Here is a 22,233-nt window from a genome sequence, read left to right as displayed (position 1 = left end):
GGATACAAGGAGGGATTTTAATTATTTTGATATAATTTCTAAGGTGGTGTGGGTGTCACTAACAAGGGCAGTATTTGTTTCTGATCCCTACTTGGCTTGAGGTGGTGGTGAGGTGCTGCCTTGAACCACTGAAGTCCTTCTGGTGTGGACACTCCTGCAGAATATTGGGGGTTCCAACACTGTTTGTTAAGTTAAGTTAGGCATTTTCAAAGGCCCATAACAAATGGCTGTGTGGAAAGAAAGTTGAATAATATTTACAAGTCAGGATAGTGCACAACTTAGAAGAAATCTGCAGCTGATGACATTCCCATGCGTCTATTGCTGTTTGGTCGTTGAAGTTGGTATGAATTTGGAAGGTACAGTTGGAATAACTGGTTAGTGACTTCACTTTGTAAGTGGCATGCACTGCAGATGCAATGCACTGATAGTGGAAGGAATAGTGTTTCGGGTGGTTGAGTGAATTCCAATCAAGTTGGCTGCTTTGTCCTGGAGGACAACAAGCTGCTTGAATAATGATGGAGCCACACTCGTTAGATAAGTGGCAACTATGTTATTGTGCTGCTGATTTGTGCCTTGTTGAAAGGTTTTGGGGTGTTAGAAGATGAGTCTCTTGCCACAGAATAGACAACCTGTTCTGATCAGCAAAATATTTATATGGCTGGTCTGCTTGTATTCTAATCAGTAGCAAACCACCACTGTGCAGACTGAATGGTGATACCATTGAATGTCGATAGAATTTTTGTAAGCTTTAACTTGAAGGAAGTAAATAAATCACGGGACTAAGTTCCTCATTGCCACAGAAATAGAGGAAGTATTTTGCAATCGAAGCCCACCGGTGGTTGGGGTTGTTCATGGATGTTGTGTCCTAGCTGATACACAAGCCAGAACAGCATGATACAGAGAGCACTCTTTGCCCATGCACAGACTCCCCTGCTCCACATCGTTGCTGAATGCAAAGGAACTGCAGAGACCGAAACACTTTGGCACAAGCTGTGTTGCAGAAGTTCCCAGTCAGCGATGAACTCAACATAGGCAACACGCACAAAATGCTGGTGGAACACAGCAGGTCAGGCAGCATCTATAGGAAGAAGTACAGTCGACGTTTCGGGCCGAGACCTTTCGTCAGAACTAACGGAAAAAAGAGATAGTAAGGGATTTGAAAGGGGGAGGGGGAGACCCGAAATGATAGGAGAAGACAGGAAGGCGAGGGATGAAGCCAAGGGCTGGAAAGTTGATTGGCAAAAGGGATACAAGGCTGGAGAAGGGAGAGTATCATGGGACAGAAGATCTTGGAAGAAAGAAAGGGGGAGGGGAGCACCAGAGGAAGATGGAGTACAGGCAAGGAGTTATTGTGAGAGGGAAAGAGAGGAAAAAAAAATAAATTAGTGATGGGGTAAGAAGCGGAGGAGCTACCTGGACTATTCCTCTTCCCTCCCTGTTACTTGTAAAAATGCCATCCCCTTCTCTCAATTCCTCCGTCTCCGCCACATCTGCTCTCAGAATGAGGCTTTTCATTCCAGGACGAAGGAGATGTCCTTTTTTAAAGAAAAGGGCCTCCTTTCCTCCACCATCAGCTCTGCCCGCAAATGCATCTCTCCCATTTCATGCACATCTGCTCTCACCCCAACCTCCCGTTACCCCACTAGGGATAGGGTTCCTCTTGTCCTCACCTACCACCCCACCAGCCTCCGTGTCCCAACATATAATCCTCCATAACTTATGCCATCTCCAATGAGATCCCACCGCCAAGCATATCTTTCCCTCCCCCCCCCTCCACGTTCTGCATTCCGCAGGGATCGCTCCCTGTGCGACTCCCTTGTCCATTCGTTCCCCCCCCCATCCCTTCCCACTGATCTCCCTCCCGGCACTTATCCTTGTAAGCGGAACAAGTGCTACAACTGTCCTTACACTTCCTCCCTCAGCACCATTCAGGGCCCCAGACAGTCCTTCCAGGTGAGGCGACACTTCAGCTGTGAGTCTGCTGGTGTGATATACTGCGTCTGGTGCTCCCAGTGTGGCCTTCTGTATATTGGTGAGACTGGACATAGATTGGGAGACCACTTCGCTGAACACCTACGCTCTGTCCGCCAGAGGAAGCAGGATCTCCCAGTGGCCACACATTTTAATTCCATGTCCCATTCCCATTCCGATACATCAATCCATGGCATCCTCTACTGTCGAGATGAAGCCACACTCAGGTTGGAGGAACAACACCTTATATTCCGTCTGGATAGCCTCCAACCTGATGGCGTGAACATTGACTTCTCTAACTTCCATTAATGCCCCTCCTCCCCTTCTTGCCCTATCCTACTTTATTTATTTATTTATTTATTTATTTCTCTTTCCCTCTCACAATAACTCCTTGCCTGTCCTCCACCTTCCTCTGGTGCTCCCCTCCCCCTTTCTTTCTTCCAAGATCTTCCGTCCCATGATACTCTCCCTTCTCCAGCCTTGTATCCCTTTTGCCAATCAACTTTCCAGCTCTTGGCTTCATTCCTCCCCCTCCTGTCTTCTCCTATCATTTCGGGTCTCCCCTTCCCACTGTCAAATCTCTTACTATCTCTTCTTTCTGTTAGTCCTGACGAAGGGTCTCGACCCAAAACGTCGACTGTACTTCTTCCTGTAGATGCTACTTGGCCTGCTGCGTTCCACCAGCATTTCGTGTGTGTTGCTTGAATTTCCAACATCTGCAGACTTTCATGTGTTTGCGAACTCAACATAGGACTGCCTTAGGGACTTCAGCTCCAGATTTTTCCTTGGGTGGGGGAGGGGCGGGTTTGCTTCGAGGTATAGCTACAAGTAGTAGAGGTTTGAGATGAGAGTTTTTCTTCTCTGCTTTGCAATCAAAATCTTTAATATTGTACAGGTAAAGTTCAGAGTGGCAAAAAAAAGTTTAGTTATACTTTAAAGTAAAATGAATTCAAATACTGGGTCAACAGAAGGGCAAAAGTTGATGCTCTGACTTTTCAGTGCTTCTGATGAACAGAAGTTCGTTATATTTGGCATCAAACTGTGTGGTTGATTCTTTAAAAAATGCTTTTAGTAGATAATGTTCAGTGTCGGGGTATAGAACATTGACTGGCAAATCGGATCCAAGGTTTCTTATTGGCTTTGGTTTAACTGGGCACACTGGTATCCATCAGGTGTGATCTTTTTAAATTTATTGATTCAGAATTGCTTGTGAGCAGTGATCCGCTGTTGTTCTTCATTTACCTATGCACAAATTCAATAATCATTTTTAGTAGATTCCTTATGTCAACGTGTTTTCAAGATTGTTTGACCCTTAATAGTGAAGCCTTATGTGATGGTAGAACCTTGTGTTCTTGAATGTTGTTAGATGAGCATAAACTTCAATATTACAGCATAATAAAATTCATTTAAACACACGCAATGTTGAGAGACACTTCAAAACCTTTAAGCATGCCAGAACAATTTTAATGGTGTAAGCCAACAAAAGCTTGCCTTTGTGCCTTGTAGCCAACTCTATCCATCTATAGAAATGGCAATGCGATTATCAGTTGCAGCACAGTCTGAGTGAAATTTGCAGCTTAGATGCTGGCCACAAATCTCCAAGCTACTGCCAGTTAGATAAGTAAATAAACTTAGTTATCTGGGACAGGTGACATTTTGAGTTTTAAAATTTCTACACTGATCTTTGTCATCCCTTAAAGTTTGATTATTTTGTACCAAGATGACTGTAGTGAGATATTTCCTCCTTGTGTAACATAATCTTGTTTTGATCATGTCTAATAATGGTGTCTCATTAGTCTGGGTTAATATGCTTTGCTTGTGTTTTTTTTCTCTTGATAAAACATTTTAATAACTTTATAAACCATCTGTGCTTAATATTGTTAGTCATCATTGGACTCCCATACTGAACTACAAAAGATAATTAGAAATGCTCTCAGTTTTGGCTCCAAGCCAGGGCAAATTTATTTTCTGAAAGTATAATGTTGACTCCATTTAACAGTTTGACTTAATGGTTTTCTTATCATTCTTGTGCTTTTTCAATTTGGTCTGAAAACCTGTTTTTACGATCCTGGTTTTTCTATGTTTAATGTTTTTTATCAGAGCTTTGAGTCCTCAGATTTTTGTTTCGTGGCCAAAATTCAATGTTATTTTTACTTTTTTTTTAAGGTACATACAGCAGCGCACCTAAGATATTGGAGGACAAAGTTTGGACCGACTTCACGACTCCTGCTGGACAGTGTGTTGGAAATTCTGAAGTTGTGAATTTTCAAAACTGTGAAGTAAAAACAAGGTGGTCTTTGTCTGTTCCAACATATAAGCACAATTTGCACTGTTCTAGGTATGAAGACAGTAATAGCCTTAATTCTGAGGACTCGGGTATTCCTACACTAGAAGTTGGAAATCCAGAACCCATCCATTGTGGTGTGTTAAATGTCAGAACGAACAACTTTGATCCATCCCAGTGTGCTGGATTTTCAAATGACAAACTGGGACAAGGTTCAAGTAGTCTCCCACCTGGCATGTGCTCACCAGCTATACGACTGGAAAATGACAACGCAATACGAAAATCCTCCACATTCCCTCGTTCTGGTTATGACAATGTGAAGCTGTACAGTCCATCTGCTAGAGGAGTAAACAAAGCTGATGAGATATCTGTAAGCAGTATTTCAAGCCTGAGCACAGAACTCTCCACAACCCTGTCTGTTAGCAATGAGGATATATTAGATAGTCTGGTGACCAGTGATTCGAGTGCAATTGTAACTCTGGAAACTGATGAGGCACAGTTCATTGACATCAGTCTAAATTCTTCCAGAGACACATACTTGCAAGCAGACAGTTCATCGGAACAAGAGACCAAATACAAAAGGTTGGGTACCCTTGCCAGCTTTTTTGCCAGGTATAATATAATTTTTAAAACATTTCTCTTCTATTAGAGAGTGAGTGGTGTGAATGTTTCTAATTTGTGTTAGCATGGTGGTTGCATTCTTGGGCCACTGCATTCTGTTTAGTGACTTGTTAAAATGGTAAAATTGAAAGTGCAATATGAAAATCCTTGCAGCATTTGCCACAAGGCAAATTAATGGCACAAATAAAGAGTAATGATCTCGTTATCATTATGGAAACAAGGCTGAATGGTGACCACAGCTGGGACCTAAATATTCATGAGAATTTGACATTTGGGAAGATCAGGAAAAATCAAGCTGCTTCTGTTTTGATGAAGGAGGTCAGTGCAGTGATAAGAAATGATCTTAGTTTGGTAGATCATTACATGGAATTAAAATTAATTTGGGTTTGCAGAAAATAAAGGGTGCAAGTCAATTACAGGCCTCCATAATTGTATTATTAGCTTAGTAACTAGATATAAAAACAATGGATGACCTCAAGACAGACTATGTTAAATTAGTTCTAATAAGATAATGGGAATGGTCATTGAATGTAGATGAACTGATTATCTGATCAATATATCATTGAGGATAAGGCTATTTTAAAGTTTATTTTGTGCAGTGAGGTGGTGTTAATTAATGAGCTGGCATGAATGTAATGGACCGAATGTCCTTTTTCTGTGGTGTCATAATTCTGATTTTTATCTCATTGTTCAGTGCCCTTTATGAAAGGCTTTCCATATCAAATACGTCATTAAGATAAAAATGGGTGCATCTTAATCTGAAACTGCTGTTCTAAATGTAAACAGTAAACTATGAATGTGTGCGTAGTAAGTTGGTCAGAGTAGGTTTGGGTGATTCATTGATCGACATGATGGTGGTGAGGCAGTGGCTAACAATGAATGTAGTATTGCAATAGTTTTTCATTCCTTTCTGGCATAAAAAACTAAAATAAGAGCAACCCATCGGTGGCTAATAAAATAAAGTGAATGATGTATTGCTGCCAAAAGCCTGATGGTTGAGAAGTTAAATTCCACAAAAAGACTTGGAGATTGAGGGCAAATATGGTATATACCAATGAGATTGCAAGCAACACAGTCAGACTGTAAAAGCTTCTGCACGTAGGCAAAATTAGTAAAAACAAATTTAAGTCTCTTGCAGTCAAAAGTAGGAGAATTTATAACGAAACCGAAATAGCAGATCATTGAGAAAAATATATTCTTTCCTGACAGAAGGCAATATGAATAATTCCACGGAAATGGAAGGGAACCAAGAGCCTGATAAAAAGGAGGAATTGAAGTAAATTATTATTCATCAAAAAAGGTGCTTGGAAAATTAATGGGACAAAAAACTAATAAATACCCAGGGTCTGGTAATCTGCATCACAGAGCACTGAAAGAGATGGTCATGGAAATGGTGGATTGTAGCGGTGTGCTACACACAGCGCTAGAATAACAACACGTAGTGGGTGAGTTGGAGTTGCGATAAAAGAGATTTATTCAAATTTTGCGGCCTCCTTTAAAGCCTTCCCGTTCCCGCCCTCCTGGGGCGGGATTGCTGTGGGAAATGCATATTCCCAGACCCTTTCTGCGCGCGGGATTTTCCCCCTGCTGGTGAAGATGGCCTGGCTCCCTTTTTGGGGCCAGCCCTCTGCCTGCGCGCGCTGTTGTGAGCCGGTTCGTGTGCGCTGGAAAGTGGGTTGCCACATAACCCCCCCCCAGAACCAGCAATACCTCCCCCAATGTCCACAGTCTGGATTGGCCTCTGTTTAGGAGGTCTGCCTCTGCGCCGCGGTGCCTGAGCCTGGACCGGCTGCGCCAAGTCCACATGGGCCGGTTTGAGTCGGTCCACTGTGAAAATCTCCTCTCTCCCCCCCAATGTCCAGCATGAACGTGGACCCGTTGTTCCTGATCACCTTAAATGGCCCCTCATAGGGCCGCTGTAGTGGTGCCCGGTGTCCGCCCCGTTGTACAAAAAGTACAGTTCTGCAGGTCTTTGGGTACGCAGGTCGGGCTCTGTCCGTGCTGTGAAGTGGGTATGGGGGCTAGGTTACCGAGCCTCTCATGTAGTCTCTCCAGGACTGCTGTGGGTTCTTCCTCTTGCCCCCTTGGGGCCAGTATGAACTCTCCTGGGACGACCAGGGGTGCGCCGTACACCAGCTCGGCTGACGAGGTGTGCAGATCCTCCTTGGGCGCTGTACGGATTCCGAGCAGGACCCAGGGAGTTCGTTCACCCAGTTAGGCCCTTACAGGCGGGCCATGAGGGCTGACTTCAGGTGATGGTGGAAACACTCCACTAGTCCGTTCGACTGTGGGTGGTAGGCAGTTGTGTGATGTAGCTGTGTTCCTAAAAGGCAGGCCATAGCTGACCACAGGCTGGAGGTGAACTGAGCGCCCCTGTCGGAGGTAATGTGGGCTGGTATCCCGAAGTGTGCTACCCAGGTTGCGATCAGTGCTCGGGCGCAGGATTCGGAGGTGGTGTCGGTGAGCGGGACCGCCTCTGGCCATCTGGTGAACCGGTCTATCATAGTTAAGAGGTACCGCGCTCCTCGTGACACTGCCAGGGGCCCCACGATATCCATATGAATGTGGTCAAACCTCCGGCGGGTGGGTTTGAACTTCTGCGTCGGAGCCTTGGTGTGCGACTGTACCTTGGCCATTTGGCACTGCATGCACGTTTTGACCCATTCACTGACCTGTTTACGCAGTCCATGCCACACGAACCTGTTGGCGACCAGCCAGACGGTTGCCCTGATGGAGGGGTGCACTAAGTTGTGAATAGAGTTGAAAACGCACTGCCGCCAGGCTGCCGGGATGACGGGGTGGGGTTGGCCGGTAGCTACGTCACACAATAGGGTCCTTTCACCTGGGCCTACGGGGAGGTCTTGGAGCTTTAAACCGGAGACTGCAGTCCTGTAACTAGGGATCTAATCATCTGCCTGCTGTGCCTCTGCCAGCGCTGCATAGTCCACCCCCGGGACGGGGCCAATATAGTAGGTCTGGATAGTGCGTCCGCCACAACGTTGTCCTTTCCCGAGACACGCCGGATGTCCGTCGTGTATTCGGAGATGTAGGGCAGGTGTCGCTGCTGGCGGGACGACCAGGGGTCGGACACCTTAGTGAATGCAAAGGTAAGCGGTTTGTGGTCTGTGAACGCAGTGAAGGGCCTACCTTCTAAGAAGTATCTGAAATGCCGGATTGCCAGGTATAGTGCCAGTAGCTCCTGGTCGAAAGCACTGTATTTGAGTTCGGATGGTCATAGGTGTTTGCTGAAGAATGCCAGGGGTTGCCAGCGACCCTCGATGAGTTGTTCCAGCACTCCACTGACTGCTGTGTTGGGTGCGTCCACCGTGAGGGCAGTAGGAACGTCCGTTCTGGGGTGCACTTGCATCGCGGCGTTTGCCAAGGCTTCTTTGCTTTTAACGAAAGCAGCCACGGCCTCATCATCCCAGGTAATGTCCTTGCCGTTACCCGACATCAGGGTGAACAGGGGGCGCATGATTTGGGCTGCTGAGGGGAGGAAACGGTGGTAGAAATTCACCATATCCACGAATTCTTGCAGGCCTTTGGTTGTGTTGGGTCAGGGGAAGTGGCGGACCGCGTCTACCTTGGCGGGCAGAGAGGTTGCCCCGTCTTTAGTAATCCTGTGGCCCAGGAAGTTGATGGTGTCAAGTTCGAACTGGCATTTGGCCGGGTTGATTGTAAGGCCGAATTCGCTGAGTCGGGTGTAGAGTTAACGGAGGTGGGACAGATGCTCCTGACGACTACTGCTGGTTATGAGAATGTCGTCCAAATAGATGAATGCAAAGTCCAGGTCGCGTTCCACTGCGTCCATTAGCCGCTGGAACGTCTGTGCGGCATTCTTTAGGCCGAGCGACATTCGGAGGAATTCGAAAAGGCTGAACAGGGTGATGAGTGCTGTTTTGGGGATGTCATCTGCATGTACCGGGATTTGATGGTATCCCCGGACGAGGTCTACCTTGGAAAAGATCCTTGCGCCATGTAGGTTTGCTGCAAAGTCTTGAATGTGCGGCACAGGGTAGCGGTCTGGCGTAGTACCCTTGTTCAGCCTGCGGTAGTCGCTGCATGGTCTCCAGCCCCCCATTGCCTTGGGCACCATGTGCAGGGGGGAGGTCCATGGGCTGTCGGACCGTCGTATGATCCCCAATTCCTCCATCTTCTTGAACTCCTTCTTCGCCAGTTGGAGCTTGTCCGGGGGGAGCCTTCGAGCATGGGTGTGGAGGGGTGGTCCCTGGGTCGGGATGTGGTGCTGTACTCCATGTCTGGGCATGGCTACCGTGAACTGCGGTGTCAGAACTAATGGGAAATCCGCCAGGACCCTGGTGAATTTGTCGTTGGACAGCGTGATGGAGTCCAGGTGTGGGGCTGGCAACTTGGCTTCACCCAGGGAGAATATTTGAAAAGTCTTGGCGTGGACTAGTCGCTTCCCTTGCAGGTCGACCAGCAGGCTGTGAGCTCGCAGAAAATCTGCCCCCAGGAGTGGTTGGGCCACGGCGGCCAGTGAGAAGTCCCACGTGAACTGGCTGGAGCTGAACTGTAGCCGCACTGTGTGGGTGCCGTAGGTCCGTATTGTGCTGCCATTTGCGGCCCTCAGGGTGGGTCCTGGTTCTCTGGTGTGGGTATCATAACCCGTTGGAGGTAAAACGCTGATCTCTGCTCCGGTGTCGACCAAAAAGCGGCATCCCGACTGCTTGTCCCAGACATACAGGAGGCTGTCCTGATGGCCAGCTGCCGTAGCCATCAGCGGTGGCTGGTCCTGGCGTTTCCTGGAATTTGCAGGGCGGTCTACAGTGGCAGGCTTCTGTGCCCCACCGCTGGTGGTAGAAGCACCATTGTTCGTTGAGCTCCTCACTCCTGTCGCCGGGTTTTGTAGGCTCTGCTGCCGGGCCTGGTCTGGTCTGTCGTTGGGCATGCGGCTTGGTGATCTGTGCGACGGATGCCCCTCTCTCCTTCTTGGCATTCCACAGCACATCTGCCCGGGCCGCCACCTCCCAGAGGTCGCTGAAATCTGCGTCGGACAGCAGCAGGCATATGTCCTCGGGCAGTTGCTCTAGGAACGCCTGCTCGAACATGAGGCAGGGTTTGTGTCCTTCAGCCAGGGCCAGCATTTCGTTCATTAATGCTAACGGTGGCCTGTCTCGCAAACCATCCAGGTGCAGTAAGGGGGCGTGCTCGTTCGCGCCATGAGAGCCCAAAAGTCCTTATGAGCAGGGCTTTGAATGTTGTGTATTTGCCATCCTCTGGGGGCGACTGTATAAACACCTCAACTTGTGCAGCTGTCTCCTGGTCGAGGGAGCTCACCACGTAGTAGTAACGAGTGGAATCGGAGGTTATCTGCCGAATGTGGAATTGGGCTTCTGCTTGTTCGAACCATAGGTGGGGTCGCAACGTCCAGAAGCTTGGCAGTTTTAACGAAACTGCATGAACAGATGCGGCGTCGGTCATCTCTGGTCCAAATATCGTTTGGGCCGTCGGGGTCACCAATTGTAGCAGCATGCTACACACAGCGCTAAAATAATGACATGTAGTCGGTGAGTTGGAGTTGCAATAAAAGAGATTTATTCAAACTTCGTGGCCTCCTTTAAAACCTTTCCGTTCCCACCCTCCCCGGGTGGGACTGCTGTGTGGAATGCATATTCGCAGGCCCTTTCCACTCGCGGGATTTTCCCCCTGCTGGTGAAGATGGCCTGAGCCGGTTCGTGTGCGCTGGAAAGTGGGTCGCCACAGGATGCATTTTGTCATCTTTCATTATGTTGTGAGTTTATTCCTGCAGATTGGAGAATAGTAAATGTAATTCTATTTAAACAAAGGAAGGAGAGGAAAGACTGTGAAGTATAGACAGGTTTGCCTACATCAGGGGTAGGCAACCTACAGCCCGCAAGCAAATATTGGGATACTATGCTTATCCGGCCCACGAGTGATTTTTTTCCTTATTCTGAGTGTTTCACGCGACCATACTGATGGACATGCATGGCATCTTGTTTCACTGGCCCCAGGTTCCGTTTTGTTCTAAACCAAACACTGATATATACGAATGACGGGAAGACAGACTACCTTATTAATATGTATTAGATACTCTCTGTGCACGCTCAGGTTTTCAGATGGGATCGTTCAAATTTGTAAACAGAAACAGCATCACTGTGTTTTAACAAGAAATCCACATTAAATATCCAGATATTTACATGTGCTATGATACTTGTTGAATAACTCGCGTTTTGAAATAAAATTGAAGAAAAAAATTCCAATGGCAATGAATGCAAAACACAGGAAGGTAGACGCTGAGTGCCAAAATTTCCAAGACACTTGGACACTAGATTACTTCTTCATCGAGCAAGCTGGGAAACCAGTTTGTTTCATTTGCCTAGAAAATGTTGCTGTGAAGAAGGTGGCAAATATCAGGCGACATTACGAGGCCTGCCATAGAAAGCTGCAATTGTGGGAGTACCAGCTCCAAAAAGGAAATTGTGCACATTTTCCCACTTTTCAAAAAAGTAAAGCACAAGATCCAGGCCTTTTTGTGAATATGGTCCAAGAATTGAGAAAAGTGTTTTCATCTCGTTTTGCTGATTTTCGCTTGCGTGCAAATGAATTCAAGCTGTTTGCTGCTCCATTTGATGTGGAAGTGGACACTGCATCAGAAATTTTTCAAATGGAATTGATTGAGATGCAGTGTGACGATATATTGAGATCAAAATTTCATTCTGAAGATGTCAGTGCTTGACTTCTATAGAAAATATATTCAACCAGTTGGGAAGTATCCTAACTTAGAGGGCCATGCAAAAAAGATGGCATCATTGTTTGGCAGCACTTATCTGTGTGAGCAATTATTTTCAAAAATGAAGCACACCAAGAACCATTTGAGAACAAGATTGACTGATGCCCATCTGGATAATGTCTTTGCTCTTGGCAACAGGTCTGACACCCAATATTGAGAAGCTTTCAAGCAACAAACAGCATCAAGTTTCACATTGATTTATCAACTGTTTGCATTAAAATTTTCTTTTTTATTATACTTAATTTACCACCATTCAATGCATCATGTTCATACGTTTTATGTTTAAAATTCATTGTGTCCTTTTAATAGATTCAAAAGATGCCTTGATTAAAATAAATTGCAACTAAACTGAGTTCTTTGATTACTAATTGGCATCCTTGGTTAAGCACAAATGATTTCTAGCATGTGTTATTCATTCATTTCAGGCAAAACATAACTAGATGTATTTAAATGGATAATTCCTATATTTCAAGTTTTTATGGCATTTATCTGGCCATTAATACGTGATCCGGCCCACAGAGGCAAAAAGATTGCCAACCCCCGGCCTACATCAATGGCAGGGAAATACAAGAGTTAGATGAGAAGAAATTTGTTCACTCAGATGATTAAGCTGTGAAGGCCAGTTGGCACAATCTTTTTAAAGTGATGGATGTCTGAATACAATATATCAAGAAGTATAAGGAGAAATTATGGATGTTCAGAAAGGGGTTCAACCTCAATCAAAGCGTAGTGAGTTGAATGATGTATTCCTGTTTCACTGAAAGAATAGCTGCTGTATGGTAAAGCTGCATGGCACTCGGCACAAACGGGCATTTAGATAATTGAATGAATTGCCAGCAGACTCCAGTGCTCAAATATTGCTGCGGGTCTGTCCATTCATCTAACTGGAGAGTACTTTGTTACACTTCTGATGCTTTGTAGCTGCTGGAGAATTGAGAGGAGACTTAATAGTTAATATGACTTTGCTTTAGCAACTTTAATTATTTGTATCCAGGACATCTGTGAGGGAGATACAATGACTGCAGTATGATATGCTTGGGACTCTCTGTGAGGATTAATGACATACTTGGGATTCCTTGTGAGGATGAATAACTTTACTTTGTGGCTCAATTCTTCAACAGATCTTCATTTTTGAACGTATTGGAAAGAAGTTCATTGCAACTGAAGGTGGTAGGGCTGAGAGTGTTGCCCTGATGACCATCCTCACCATTGTCCTGACATTGAAACGTTTGATCTCTGACAATTGTGAATAAAATCTTGTCATTTGTGGGGCATTTTACCCAGATATTATTCACTTTAGACATGTTGTGCAACATTCTGTCAAATATTCTCTGGATCTCAAAGACTGACATTTAGCTCAAGGTTAATTACTTTCACTTAGCCGCTGGTGTTCATTTTGTACATTCGCATTTAGAACAAGGCCATAACAGTGACGACAGTGGACTTGTCCTAGTGGAACTCAACTGTTCACTTGACAAGGTTATTATTAAATAAATGTTACTTGATTGTGTTAATCTCTCTCCAGTAGTGTTTTGATAATGAGTTGATTGAGCATACGTTAACCGATGGGGTTGAATTTTCTGTTCTTTCTGGACAGTGGAGTGGCTTTGATGGTGTATTTTTGATTTTTAACATGCTTCGTAGCTCTGTACATCATAAAGTGAAGTTTACAAGGAATTAGTTTGGATTATCATTGAGAATGCAAACAATAGTGACAGTAGGTCATGTGGGCCTGGAGGTGAATCTATACAGTCATTGTGTTACCCTTGGGATCAAGTTGTATTTCTTTTTAGGCAACAATATTGCACATTTTGTATAACTCTTATTTAACTGAATTGACATATCGCCGTCGTGCAAGCTTGGTATGTTTGTTAGACTAACTTGTTTTGTTATTTTCGAGTCATATTTCACAGAATTTGGGCACCGCACATGCCTATTTTGTACTGAGATAACAGCTCTTCCTGTAAATATAGCAAATGTAAATATAGTAATATTTAGATCTGAAGTATATCTGTTGGATGTTCGTAAAGTAGTGCTTGTAACTATTTCTCTAGATTTTCCTACCTTCCTACTCTAGGTTCTACAACAAATTTCTTTATTTCATTTAAGTTAAATTTAAAGCTGTAGTCATTTTTTTTTTTTGTTTTAATCTCTTGATTTCTACAGTACAATCCCAGACAAAGGCATGGCTTACTTTTGCCACATACTATTTCTTATTATGGTGCTTATGCAACGTTTAATTGTTAGATATAGTGCTTTCTTACTCCAGAGAGAGATGGCAGAATTGTTTGCTCACTTGAAATTTGTGGCAGGAATGGTGTTTGTGCTGCTTCTGCACATTATCATTCTCAATCATCTTCTTTGGATCACTTTGATTTAAACCGAAATCTTGTAAAATAAAGGTATCTATAGTCATCTAATTCAAATTAAACATTAGTTGGCCACAGAATTATGAAACATTGGTTAGGGACAGCCTAAAGAAAATTAGATCTGCTATAAAGATAATGAATATGAAAATTGTAGCAATTATGAAAGTAATGAAAAAAATATTTACATGAAAAGCCAGAGAACTGTACTCTGCTAATGTAGTCACTTGTTTAAACTTGTAGGCACAGATCCAAGGAGATTTTGTGTGGTTTCTCAGTGTTCAATTCTGAGAATTCCTCAATATTGTTGATAGCCTGTTTTCTGAACAAAATTCATCGTGTTTTGTTTGTGAAGTTGCCTAGATAGCGAGGCAAAACCAATAGATAATATCAGATGCTTTTTAAAAACAATTCACCTACTGCATAAGTGACTTCTACAAAATAGCTGATTGATTTTGATGCTCATTCAGATTTTCTACACTCGGTAAATTTATTAGGTACACCTAAACACCTTGTTAATGCAAATATCTAATCAGCCAATCGTATGACAGCAACTCAGTGTTAAAAAAGCATGCAGATGAGGTCAAGAGGTTCATTTGTTATTTAGATCAAACATCAGAATGGGGAAGAAATGTGGTCTATGTGACTTTGACAGTGGAATGATTTTTGGTGCCAGATGGGATGGTCGGAATTTCAAAGAAACTGCTGACTTCCTGGGATTTTCACAGGCAATAGTCTCTAGAATTTAGAGTATGATGTGAAAAACAGAAAACATTCAGTCAGTGTCAGTTCTGTGAGCAAAAACACCTTGTTAATGAGAGAGCTCAGAGCAGACTGGTTTGAGCCAAGAAGGCAGCAATAACTCATAATCTTGGGATACAGTGTTGTGCAGAAGAGCATCTCTAAACGCACAACATGTCCAACCTTGAAGTGGATGGGCTACAGCAACAGACTACCACACAGGATTCTACTCCTATACCTTAAAAAAAAAGTAGTCACTGAGTGTATGTCTTCCTGAATGGTTTAAATTTCAACAGTGCAGCTATTGGAGAAGAACTATGTGAAATATTAAATTTATAACATGAAATTATTAAATATATATCCTGTTTCCCTCTCAACAAAGCCCCATCAAAGGAGGTGTTCAACAAAGTTAAACCAACACGACTTACTGAATTAAAATACTGAAATGGTCTTTCAACTACTATTGTAGAGGCTTCATTAGTGTAATAACTGTAAGAGTTTTGAGAAAACTCCCTGCATCACAGTAGGTTTGTGGCTTGACAACATGTGCATAGCTGGTGGGTAAATGTGAGTGAGTACTGAATACCCTCAGGCAAGTTTTATCTTTCATCTTTGAAACTTTCTGCATCATTCTCTTTGTGCATTATTTAACATTGTGCCATATAGCATTATTTTTATAGACCTTTCTTTCAGAAAGCCATCAAAGTCAAATTTGAGAATTATTTGTACTTGGTGTCAAGCTAAGTGTATTTGATTAGAATCAGAATTAGGTTTATTGTTACCGGCATGGGTTGTGAAATTTTGTTAACTTAGCAGCAGCAGCAGTTCTATGCAATACATAAGATAGAAGAAAAAGAAATTGAGTAGATAAAAAAATAGTGCAGAAACAGAAATAATATATATTAAAAAAGTGAGATAGAGTTCACAAATTCAATGTCCATTTGGGGATCAGCTGGCAGAGAGGAAGAAGCTATTTCTGAATCGCTGATGTATGACTTCAAGCTTCTGTACCTTCTACCTGATGGTAACAGTGAGCAAAGAGCACGCTGTGGGTGCTGCATGTTCTTAATAATGGACACTGTCTTTCTGAGACACTGCTCCCTGAAGATGTCCTGAGTACTTAGTAGGCTAGTACCCAAGATGGAGCTGGCTATATTTATGACCCTCTGCAGCTTCTTTCGGTTCTGCGCAGTAGCTCCTCCCCCCCCCATCCCAGACAGTGATGTAGCCTGTCAGAATGCTCTCCACAGTGCATCTATAGAAGTTTTTGATTGTTTTTGTTGACATAGCAAATATCTTCAAATTCCTAATGAAGTATAGTCGCTGTCTTGCCTTCTTTATAGCTGCATCAATATGTTGGGACCAGGTTAGGTCCTCAGATTGTGAAACTGCTCCCTCTCTCCACTTCGGATCCCTCTGAGGATTGTTATGTATTCCTTTGTCTTACCCTTCCTGAAGTCCACAATCAGCCCTTTTGTATTACTGACATTGACCGCAAGGTTGTTGTTGCGACACCACTCCACTAGTTGGCATATCTCGCTCCTGTACGCTCTCTCGTCTCCATCTGAGATCCTTCCAGCAATGGTTGTTTCATCAACAAATTTGTAGATGGTATTTGAGCTATGCCTAGCCACACAGTCGTGGATATAGAGAGAGTAGAGTAGTGGGCTAAGCACACACCCCTGAGGTGCACAGTGTTGATTGTCAGCGAGGAGGAGGTGTTATTACCAATCCGCACAGATTGTGGTCTTCTGGTGGGGAAGTTGAGGATCCAATTGCAGAGGGAGGTACAGAGGCCCAGGTTCTGCAACTTCTCAATCAGGATTGTGGGAATTAAGATGTTAAATGCTGAGCTATAGTTGATGAACAGCATTCTGACATGGATGTTTGTGTTGTCCAGGTGGTCTAAGGCCGTGTGAACAGCCATCAAGATTGCTTTTGCCGTTGATCTGTTATGGCGATAGGCAAATTGCAATCGGTCCGGGTCCTTGCCGAGGCAGGAGTTCAGTCTAGTCATGACCAACCTCGCAAAGCATTTCATCACTGTCGATGTGAGTGCTACAGGGCGATAGTCATTAGGGCAGCTTACATTATTCTTCTTGAGCACTGGTGTAATTGTTGCTCTTTTGAAGCAAGTGGGAATTTATAACCGTAGTAGTGAGAGACTGAAAATATCCTTGAATACTCCTTCCAGTTAGTTAGCACAAGTTTTCAGAGCCTTACCAAGTGGTGCGTCGGGATCTTCCACCTTGCAAGGGTTCACCCTCTTTGAAGGTGGCCCAACATTGGCCTCCGAGACAGAGATCACAGGGTCACCAGGTGCAGCAGTTTCTTTTTACTTAATAAAAACAATCCCAGAACTTTGTTTCAGCCTATGTGGAGCAAGAAGATAGTCAGAGGAAAAAGTGAATGCCTGAATGAATTAGGAGTAATCTATATGTGGATCTAGGTGATGGTATCTAGATGTATACTTCTAGTCAGTATTCACAAAGAAGAAGCATATGATGAGTTCAGGGAAGGATACATAGATAATCTGGAGTGGGTCAGTATTAACAAGGCTTTGAATGTCATGGGACGTGTAAGGGTTTTTTGGGGCCAGTTGAAATCTTTCCTACATTGCCATGGAAAGCATGGGAGAAGATAACTGGGGCCCTGATAGATTTTCTGCATGTTTGTTTACCATGGGTGATGTACCAGAAGATTGGAAGTTAGCATTTGTTATTTCTATATTTTTAAAAACCAGGAAACTGCAGGTTGGTATGTCTTGGGTAAGAAGTTGGGAAACTAATAGAGAATATCCTAAAAATAGGATTTGTGTACAGTTGGAAAGTCCGGAAATGACCTGGAATAGGCACCATGACCTTTGGGGAAATCCTGTTTCTATTAAGGATACGACTAGGAAGACTGGTGGCAGAATGGTAGACACTCGGTGTGGACTTCAATAATGCATATGAGAAGGTTGCATGTAGTAGGCTAGCCCACAATGTTAAGGTGCATGGGATCAAAGGTGAACCAGCTGATTGGATTCAAAATTGATTTGATAGAAGGTAGGTGGAAGAGCACCTTTTTGATTGGAAGTTTGTGACCAGTGGTGGATTGATCCTGTGACCTTTGTTGTCTGTGATGTATGTTAATGACTTGGATGTGAATGTCAGAGGCATGATAATGCTGGTGGTATTCTGGATAGCAAGGAAAGTTGTTTCATCTTATAGCAGAATACAGGTCAGATGAAAAGCTGGGCTAATTGTTTGCAGATAGAATTTAAAGTGCAAGATGCAACACTTAAAACGCTGGAGGAACTCAGCAGGTCAGGTAGCATATGTGAAAATGAATAAATCTGTGAAAACATTTTGGGCTGAGACCCTTCACCAGGTCTGGAAAGAAAGGGGGAGGACACCAGAATAAAAGTTGGGGGGGGGGGATGCGAGGAGAACAATGACAAGCTAAGAAGGTGATAAAGTCAGGAGTCGAAGGAATCTGATAGGAGAGGAGAGTGGACAGTGGGAGAAAGGGAAGAAAGAGAAATCGATGTTCATGCCATCAGGTTGGAAGCTACCTAGGTGGAATATGAGGTGTTGCTCTTCCACCCTGAGAGTGTCCTAATTGTGACACAAGAGGAAGGTATGGGCGGATATGTCAGAACGGGAGTGGGATTGGAGTGATCCCTGCAGAAAGCAGAGAGTGCAATATGCATTTTGGGAAGGTAAATAGGGAAAAGACATGTTCAGCAAATGACATTGCACTGTGGAATGTTGATGAATCCATGGTCTTTGTGGCTCTAATACGTAGTTCCCTGAAAGTGGTGACAGTATAGATCGGGTGGTGTAGAAGACATATATAGCATGTTTGCCTTCATACATCTAGGCAAAGAATATAAAAGTTAGGGATTATGTTGCAACTTTACAAAGCACTAGTTAGACTGTATTCGAATTATTGTGGACATTTCTGGTTGCCAGACGGTAGGAAAAGTGTGGTTCCATTTGATAGAGTGAGTAGGAGATTCATCAGATTGTTGCTTGGATGAGAGATCTTTTATTATAGAAAGAGATTTGATTGGATAAACTAGGTTTTTCCTGAAACAAAGGAGGCTGAGGCATGACTTGATACAGGTGCACAGATATAGATGGTCAGATTCTTTTCTGCCATGGAAAATCCAGGTTTAAGGTGAAAGGAAGGAGTTTGAGGGGATCCAAGGGAACTTTTTACACAGTGGTTGATATCTGAAACTCGTTGCCAGAGGATGTATTGGAATTCGATACAATCACTATATTTAATCAACAATTAGACACTTCAATGAGCAAGGCATAGAAAAATACATAAATAATCAGTTCACTTAAATAGCTTATCTGCTACTAAAAATGTAACTTGTACCTTAATTCAAAGTTAGAATTAAATCCCTTAAATATTGCTCAAATATTTTTTGACATAAAGAAACATTAAACCGCCACAAGATGGTGCAGAAGTACCTCCAGGTGGCTCACTGACATTTTAAGAGGCCTGATGCAGAGTTAAAATATGGCCCAACTATAGCCAATCCAAAAGAGTCTCACATGTAAGTATTTTAAATTATTTTCAATGCAATAATCACTGCAGTAAAAATAGTAATGCAGACTTACTATTGATCTGTATGAGGATGAAATACTAAATATTGATTGAGGATAGAGGCACATACAGTGCACTGGACAAACAATCCAAATCTTTATGAAAGTACTGTGATCAGATCTAGCCAATGCTGGCTAGGCTAAACTTGTAAAGTTTATCAGATAAATATTCAACCCAAATCTGGTGCATTCAGGCTTCAGTGGGTTCAATTTGGAACAGACGAGAGTACAAATGCTGGAATCTGGAGCAACAGGAACCCAGCAGGTTCAGTGGTATTGGTGGGGGCTGGGGTACAGTGGATCGTAGACATTTTGGGTTGAAGTGTTGATGATTATCTCCCTCACCAGACAGCTGCTGCTTAAACTGTTGAGTTCCTCCAGCAGATTTTGTTGTGGTTTGATTGTCCCTGTTTCCTTCAACATTTTTTTTTCTGAACTTTCTCTTTTAACTGCACAATATATAATCAAAATCCTGAATAGTGAGCTTGTGTGCTATGAATGAAAACTGATTTAAATTATTAAATTTTTGTTTTCTGCCAGCCATTTCTTTCAGATAATTTTGAGTAACTTGCCTTTCTGATAGCCTTGGGGGTATTCATAATTACTGATGATCAACCTCTATTCTAATATTATACATCATTCAAAAAAATAAATTTAAATGTGTGGATAAAATTGAGGATGTCTTTGCTTTGACTGAGGAACTGCATATTTAAAGAATATGGAAACTAGTTAAGCAACACACATCAAAGTTGCTGGTGAATGCAGCGGGCCAGGCAGCGTTTCTAAGAAGAGGTCCAGTCAATATTTCGGGCTGAGACCCTTCGTCAGGACTAACTGAAAGAAGAGCTAGTAAGAGATTTGAAAGTGGGAGGGGGAGCAGGAGCAGGAGATCCAAAATGATAGAAGCCAGGAGGGGGAGGGCGAGGGAATACAACACCTTATATTCCGTCTGGGTAGCCTCCAACCTGATGGCATGAACATTGACTTCTCTAACTTCCACTAATGCCCTGGCCTGCTGCATTCACCAGCAACTTTGATGTGTGTTGCTTGAATTTCCAGCATCTGCAGAATTCCTTGTGTTTGCGTTGGAAACTAGTTAAGATCTGTTAGAGAACGACAACTTTCTTTGCATTGGGACCTTCATCTAAAACAAGATGGCATGTTATTAATAGATCATTTCCCATTTATAAATATTACTGATAATTAAAAAAAAATGTCCTAGAAGTGTTTTATTTGATTTAGGATTAAATAAGCTTCTTCATAAGTCTTGGGAATATTTGAACAGATGGTATGAAACAGAATTTCCAGTAATTTTAAATGAAATCTCAACATCTCGTATTCCCTCTGGGTAGCCTTCAAGCTGATGGCATAAACATCGATTTCCCTAACTTCTGATAATTTTCCTCCTTGTGTTCTTGCTTTTTCCGGTTCCCATTTTGCTTTCCTTCTCTCACCCCTTCTCTTCTCACCTGCCCATCACTTCCCTCCCCCTTCCTTTACTTCCATGGTCCTCCCCTATCAGACTCCTTCATCCTAGTCTTCTTCCACTTATCACATCCCAACTTCTCAATTCAGCCCCCCCCCCCCCCGTCACCTGGCTTCACGTATCACCTGCCAGCTTGTACTCCTTCCCCACCTCCTACCTTCTTTTTCTGAATTCTTCCCTCTTTCCAGGTCTTGGCCTAAAATGTTGACTCTTTATTCCCCTCCATAGAAGCTGCCTGAGTTCCTCAGTATTTTGTGTATGCTGCTCATTCTTTTAGAGGGATAGCTAGTGGTTCTGCTGCTCCCAACCTAAAGCTTGGGATCACTTAATTCTTTTTGGTTGAAGTAATTTGAATATTGCATTAGACATAGAATAAAAAATAGAAGCAGGGCATTCAGTCTGTTGGGATTTGTCCAAAACTGAATTAATGGGTGTAATCTGAATTGTCTACTTTACCATTTCATTTTTCTGTCATCATTAATATTTTGTGGTATTGGTTTTTTATCACATGGAAAAACTGTGAGAGAGTTTTGCACGCATCCTTACAGATTATTTAAAACATAACTACATCAAGATGGTACTAAGGAAAAGCTGAATATAGTGTTATAATACAAAGAAAGTGCAGTCAGGTAGACAATAAGGTGCAAAGGGCCATAATGAGGTAAATTGTGAGGATGAGTTCATCTTTGAAGTGCAAGAGGTCAACGTAGAGTCCTAACAGTGGAATGGAAGCTGTCCTTGAGCCTGGTGGTGTGCATTTTCAAGCTTTTCCTTTTCCTGCATGGTGGGGGGGGCAGAGAATGTCCAGGGCAGGACGGTATTTTGGTTATGGTTGCTTTTCTGAGGCAGCGAGATGTGTAGAAATCCATGGAGGCCAGGCTAGTGTTCGTAATGGACTGACCTGTGTTCAAGGCTGTCTGCAGTTTCTTACAGTCTTGGGCAGAGTAGTTGTCCTACTTTGGTGCAACGGGATAGGATGCTTTCAATCTATAAATATTGGTGATGGTCAATGGAGATGCTGAATTTCTGAGCTTTAGTGTGATTTCTACACCATAGTCATTATGGCATAGTGTCTACCTCATTTGGCCAGCTCAAGCTGTTGGTGATATTTACACCTGAACTTGAAGCTCTCAAGCACCATTGATAAGTATGGGATAACATTAAGACTGCCTAAGCTTTTCTTCATTCACTAAACATTGAAATGAATTTCACAGCCTCAAGTCTTTATGAAGTCTTTCTTACCCTTTGGTTTTAGTGATAACATTTAGTTAAGGTGGTGGTGTAGTGGTGAATTAATTGGGTTAATAAGCCTTGACTCTATACCTGCTGCTTTCCTTTCCTTCCTCTATCTGTGCATTCATCGAACTATTGGGGATTATTAATGTTTTTCT

General features: G+C 43.2%; 1 protein-coding gene across 1 annotated transcript in view; it reads left to right on the top strand.

Annotated features, from left to right (window-relative positions):
- LOC140196671 (TBC1 domain family member 14-like) overlaps positions 1 to 22,233 on the top strand; it is a 77,392-nt gene that overhangs the window by 708 nt on the left and 54,451 nt on the right. Inside the window, exon 2 of the mRNA XM_072256270.1 lies at positions 4,138 to 4,867. Coding sequence (XP_072112371.1) covers positions 4,138 to 4,867 — 730 coding nt within the window. The remainder of the gene's footprint in view (positions 1 to 4,137; positions 4,868 to 22,233) is intronic.

The sequence above is a fragment of the Mobula birostris genome, chromosome 4 (assembly GCF_030028105.1).
Source record: "Mobula birostris isolate sMobBir1 chromosome 4, sMobBir1.hap1, whole genome shotgun sequence".
NCBI classification, from domain to species: domain Eukaryota; kingdom Metazoa; phylum Chordata; class Chondrichthyes; order Myliobatiformes; family Myliobatidae; genus Mobula; species Mobula birostris.
Note: the sequence above shows the minus strand (reverse complement) of the source record. Positions and strands in the feature narration are given on the sequence as shown.